General features: G+C 34.1%; 1 protein-coding gene across 4 annotated transcripts in view; it reads right to left on the bottom strand.

Moving 5' to 3' along the window:
• The window catches only part of LOC144965539 (peptidyl-prolyl cis-trans isomerase FKBP8-like), a 184,352-nt gene that overhangs the window by 155,603 nt on the left and 22,749 nt on the right, over positions 1–6,000 (bottom strand). For 2 of the 4 annotated variants that reach the window (XR_013644048.1, XM_078900956.1), the window contains one exon: positions 5,224–5,313. Coding sequence is in view for 3 of the 4 variants with exons in the window: in XM_078900956.1 (XP_078757082.1) it covers positions 5,224–5,313 (90 nt within the window). In the remaining variant the exon portion in view is untranslated. Of the gene's footprint in view, positions 1–2,695; positions 3,701–4,524; positions 4,784–5,223; positions 5,314–6,000 lie in introns of those variants that run through there. The other 2 variants (XM_078900959.1, XM_078900957.1) reach the window with 2 other exon arrangements.

Genomic DNA, 6,000 nt, shown 5'->3' with positions numbered 1-6,000 from the left:
AACTTCTTCTTCTTCTTCAAGTACCAAGTCTGTGCCAGACATCGGTGATCATGGTACGCCATTCCTCTCTCTGTTCAGATAACCTTAAAAAAACTAATATTACTCTTTTTTCTTTCTTTGTCACCCAGCTGTTCAAACTATTCAAATATGTTTTTCTTGGTCTACCTTTACTCTTTTTACCTTCTATCTTCCCTGTGAGAGCAAGATGTTCAATACATTAATGTTGATTTAGGTGCCCTAAAAATTGCATTTTGCATTGTCTTTTTCTTATTGTACGAATTAGAAACCTTTTAGTTTCAGCTTGCTCTAATACTTCATTAGTTTTCTTCTCTGTCCATGAGATTCTTAACATCCTTCAAAGAAACCACATTTCTGCTGCCTCCAGTTTCTTTCTAATGTCTTCTGTAATTGTCCAACTTTCACAGCCATATAATAATACTAGGCCTTCAAAACCCTCTGTTTTGTTGTGACTGAGATATTGTGGTTTTTTAAAATTAGACTTAAGTTTATTAAAATTATCTTTTCTTTATCTGCCATCTTAAGCTATTATCCAAGATATTTAAATGTCTTAATTTTTTTTATCGTTTCTCCTTTGCTTATTAAGTTACATGTTAGATTTCTTTCTCTCCTTGATACAACCATGCATTGTCTTCTTTACATTTAAATATAAACCCAAACGTTCACTCTCTGTAACTACTTTATCGAGGAGTAATTGTAAATTTTCTTTTGAGTCTGAGATTAGTGCTGTGCCATCTGCATACCTTATATTGTTGATATTCTCACCATTGATCATAATGCCTGGACTATTTCCTAAAGTTCTAATAATTGTTTCGCGGTAGATATTAAAAAGGGCTGGTGACAAAACACATCATTGTCTAACACCTCTTTTAATTTGTTTATATTCACTGAATTCTCCTTCAATCCTGACCTTTGCATTTTGATTTCAATATAGGTTTCTTAGATCTTTTCCATCTATGTCTAGTCTTTCAAGGATATTAAATAATTCACCATGTCTAACCTTATCAAATGCCTTTGAGTTATAATTAAAACAGATAAATAGGTCTTTCTGGACTTCAATACATCTTTCCATCAACATTGATAAGGTGAAAATAGCATTTCTTGTACCCTTGTCAGGGACAAATCCAAACTGAGTTCTTGATATCTCTGGTTTTATACTTTTCCTCATTCTGCTCATCAGTACTCTTAAGAGAATTTTTGTGAAGTGACTCATTAGACAAATCGTTCTGTGTAACTCACATTCCATTTTTTTTTTTTTTTAAAGGTTTTTACGGCGCTTCCAACACATTTAGGTCATATCAGCGCCAGTAAAAAGGAAGAAAATGGGATAGTAAAAAGTTTTAGAATTACAATTAAAGCATCCAAGAATAAAGCAGACAAAGGAGAATTGGTTCAAATATGAAACAGATGTAGCTTCCAAGAGCACACTATCAGTGTACTTAGTTTGAGATTACCTAAAAGTCTCATCCAAACACAAGCACAGGTCCCCACTAAGAGGAATACACTCAAATGTTTACAAATCATATAATACAAAAACAAAACATAATACAATGCATAACAGAGAGATGATTTACAAGGAAAAAAATATCATCTCCCAAAACTAACTATACATTTGACCGTTTCCCTCCCAGCCAGGGTATCCGGCCAGGGCCAGGACAAAACCAAGTAATCTCATTCCAAGACAAAGACAGAAAGCATGTTGGAAAACAGACATAGGGGGATATAAGACACAGTATGTACCTCCCTGCCCACTATGGGAGGTCAGGAACCCCACCCAGTCGCATTCCGTGGCCCCTGGTGACTTTGGAAGTGTTATAAACACTGACTTTAATAAATCATCTGGAATTTTACCATTGTCATAAATCCTATTCAATAGATTTGTCACTGTGTATTTAAACCTAAATCCTCTGATGTTACGATTATTTCCATTGGGATATTATCAGAGCCTGTTGCTTTGCCTAACTTCATTTTTTTAAAAAGATGCTTCTACTTCTTCTTTTAAAATTGGTGGCCCGTCTATCTCTTTGGTTTTCTTCATCTGATTTATATTGCCTTCTTTCTTCTTCCATTAGTCCAAACACGTCAGTAGTCATCCACTTCTTATTCTCTTTTCTAAATTTTTGTGGTATATTTTCTTGCATAGCTTCATCAATTGAGATTTTAATTCCATTCCATAATTCATCTGTATCAGTTAGATCTTCAATTGGAATTTGTTTTTTACCTCAATAACAAACTTTTTTTTAAAGATCTTTATTCGTTTTCAGAAATCCTACTTCATATTTAGGTGGATTTTTTCTTTCTTTAATCTCTTTCAAATTCTTCTCATTTTGCTTATGACAGGTACATGGTCGCTACCACAATCGGCTCCAGACAAGGTTTTAACTGTTAATACTGAGTTTGTTATGGGCGCGACCGAGTCCCCGGCGGTATAGAGAGTAGGTGGGACCCCTTCCTCTTAAAGTGCAGGAGACAGAACCCACCGGTGAGAAATACACACTCTGCTCCTCACCCACCCACGACTCACACTCATTCTGTAGTGTGGTGTCTTCTGTATGTCCTTACTCTACTTAATCCTTACTTTACCAACAAACAAAAGCTAAAATTGTCCTAATCCTATATATTGTTACAATTAATGATACAATAACATCACAAATAATAAATAACAGTTCTAAATATATAAATTAGAATCAGTATGGTATTCCTTAAACCATTTTTTTTATTGGAGATAAGGCTTAGTGGAACATATACGAAAGAAATAATTTGTCTTTTTATCCTTTCCAGCTGTGCCTCTGTTGCACCACACACAAGCTCTATCCGGCTCCAAGTGAGAGATCAAATGCAGATTCCCTACAAACCTCTCAGGGATGGAGGCAGAGGGGCGGCCAGGCTTGCGAGCTTCATCCCTTGGTCGATCAGCATCGTTCCGGGTTATGACAGAAAGTTTTGTCATTACCTCGACAAGTTTTTTTTTTGAAATCCAGAAGAGGAATCTTTTTATTTTGAGAAAGGGTGTATAAAATTTGGGCATTGGTCCCACACATTTCAAACATAAAATAAAAGTTTTTTCCACCATTTAAGTGTTTTGCGATTGAAAGTCCCTTATTAGCCTGTCCTTTGATCTGCCCGATCACATCCATTCATGTTGTTGTTTCCTGTTTTAATACTTGTTGCCATTTCACATGAAGCTTTGTTGAACAAGCTACTACGGGATTTTTTGCTTTTTGTCCCTCCACACGACGCAAGAGATGTCTGCCTCTTGGTGGGTGGTTAAGAACCATTCACGCTCTAGATGTTTCAATTTTACTGACCTTGGGCGAGTAAACATATGGTGGTACCAAGGCTTATAGCTCAGTGAGTCTTTGGATGCCCAGCATACACAAATCGATGGCAGTTTGTCGATACCAATTTGAATGATGACAGCCAGCAATTTGTAGATCTCTGACCCAGTTACAGGTTTCCAGTTGTTAAAAACAGACCCTCTTAGAGGAGGATTGTTTAGGGCACACCTGTAGGTTTCATATGTGTTGATAGCATTGATGAGAAACTCCAAGACTAGTGTTGAGAACAAAATCAGAAATGCATCAAGTGGAGTTGACTGTACTGTCAAATTCTCCTGCAATCCTGGCTCTTGTGGTGGTGAAAATCTAAAATCATTCCTTGTTTAAGCATCACCTTCTGCAATCTGAAATATAAAACAAAAAGAAACATGAATAACATGGGGAAAAAAAGGAATAAAAAAAAAAAAAAACAATAAAAAGATTTTTTTTTAGTCAATGATAAATGTTCGAGGAGGTGGGAGGGAGGTACTACTGAGAGTAAAAAAAATAAAATAAATAATCCAGTTGTTAAAAAAATGCTATTTGATCAACAAAATGTTCAGGAAAAATTATTATCAAACTTCAAAACACAGATGCAAAACAACAATAGTATCAGCAACAACAACAGAACCAAAACAAATATCAACACTTGCGACTTGGCCAGGAATGCGATACTCAGATTTGAACAAAATAATTATCTTAGTTTCAGTCTCATCAGTAAATATTCTAGTAAACACAATGAAAATAAAACCAATAAAAAGTAATAGTTTCATGAGGGGGAGGGGGGGGGGGGGGGGGGGAAGAAGAGAGAATTACTGATGAGAATAAAAAAATAAGAATAGTTGCAAAAAAATTTTGACCAACAGATTGTTCAGGAAAAAATAATAAAACAATAGAAAATTTTAAAAACACGAGTAACAGTAAAAAAACAAAATCAACAATAACATTGGCCTGTGTCAATAGAATCAAAATAATTATCTAAATCAATCCGAAAAATCCGATATTTTCAGATTTTGACAAAATAACCTTAGTTTTGGTTTGTTTACGAGATGTAAACACAATCATGAGGGAAAAAAGCAAAAGGATGAAGAAAAAAAAAGCCAAAAACAACAAAAACAAAGCCAGTGAAGTTACAAGTACAAGTAGTTAGATTTCTGTTAGCATTGTAATCATATTTTCACCCACTTACCCCCGACCAAACAGGTAAGTCATCAGCAGTAACAGCAATATGCTTTTTCTTGGCAGGGGGAGAAACAACTGACACCTGGTCTTCCCGATTCAGATGATACTGCGCCAATAGTTTCATTTACATTATCCATTTCAATTTCATCAGACGATGAATTTCCCTCACTTTCACTGTCCGTTTCCAAAGTTTCAAAGAGTAAACGTACTTGTTCAGCAGTATGACGTCTTATCCTTGACGGGCCAGTGTCCATGTTTGTTGTCAGCTTCGTAGCAACACAGTCAAAACAAAACAATACATATGTTTTTAACAAAATGTTGAAGAATTGATAAAAGGCAGTTGATTCTGTCAAATGACGCGCTATTTTTAATGTTTTCTTCCGTTCGGTTGATTAAAAAGTCAGAACAAAGCAAAATATGAACTTTTCTTTTCACATTTCGCTTTTATGCTGACAGCATAGGCATGGATTCGAGCTCAATTCGGGTTTACGTGAATGGACGGAATCAGTTAACCAATCTTAAAAACAAAGAATTTTCAGCTTTTAGGTAATTAAGTATTTCTTCATTTAAAGATAAAAGATTTTTTTAAAATTAACTTTACACCAGAATAACAATGTGACTTTATTTGTTTTATTTTAGAAAATACTAATACTAATAATAATAATACACTTCAGAAAAGAGAGGTGACTAAGTCATCATAATTTACCTTTCCCAATCTGAAGAGAGCTTTGATATTATTTGGCTGCGAGGACAAAACTTTTTCAGCTGATCTAATAGCAGCATCTGTGGCATCAATCTAATGAAAGTAAAAGGCAACTTAACTCAAAATCAAATCTTTAAAAGAAATGTGTGGCTATGTGATTTGATAAAATTATGAAAAAATTAAAAATGAAAACTAAAATTTGATCAAAGGTTACACTTTCAAAAAACAAACAAGAAAAACAATAATAATAATAATAATAATAATAATAATAACAATAATAATAACAATAATAATATAATAAAATAATAATAATAATAATAAATAATAATAAAAGAAGAAGAGAGAAGAGAAGAAGAAGAAGAAGAAGAAGAAGAAGAAGAAGAAGAAGAAAGAAGAAGGAAGAAGAAGAAAAGAAGAAAGAAGAGAAGAAGAAGAAGAAGAAGAAGAAGAAGAAGAAGAAGAAGAAGAAGAAGAAGAAGAAGAAGAAGAAGAAGAAGAAGAAGAAGAAGAAGAAGAAGAAGAAGAAGAAGAAGAAGAAGAAGAAGAAGAAGAAGAGAAGAAGAAGAAGAAGAAGAAGAAGAAGAAGAAGAAGAAGAAGAAGAAGAAGAAGAAGAAGAAGAAGAAGAAGAAGAAGAAGAAGAAGAAGAAGAAGAAGAAAGAAGAAGAAGAAGAAGAAGAAGAAGAAGAAGAAGAAGAAGAAGAAGAAGAAGAAGAAGAAGAAGAAGAAGAAGAAGAAGAAGAAGAAGAAGAAGAAGAAGAAGAAGAAGAAGAAGAAGAAGA

Source organism: Berghia stephanieae, chromosome 2, assembly GCF_034508935.2.
Source record: "Berghia stephanieae isolate SIO BIC M18660-M18661 chromosome 2, UCSD_Bste_1.3, whole genome shotgun sequence".
Lineage (NCBI taxonomy): Eukaryota > Metazoa > Mollusca > Gastropoda > Nudibranchia > Aeolidiidae > Berghia > Berghia stephanieae.
The sequence above is the reverse complement of the archived record's forward strand: the minus strand, read 5'-3'. Positions and strand labels throughout refer to the sequence as shown.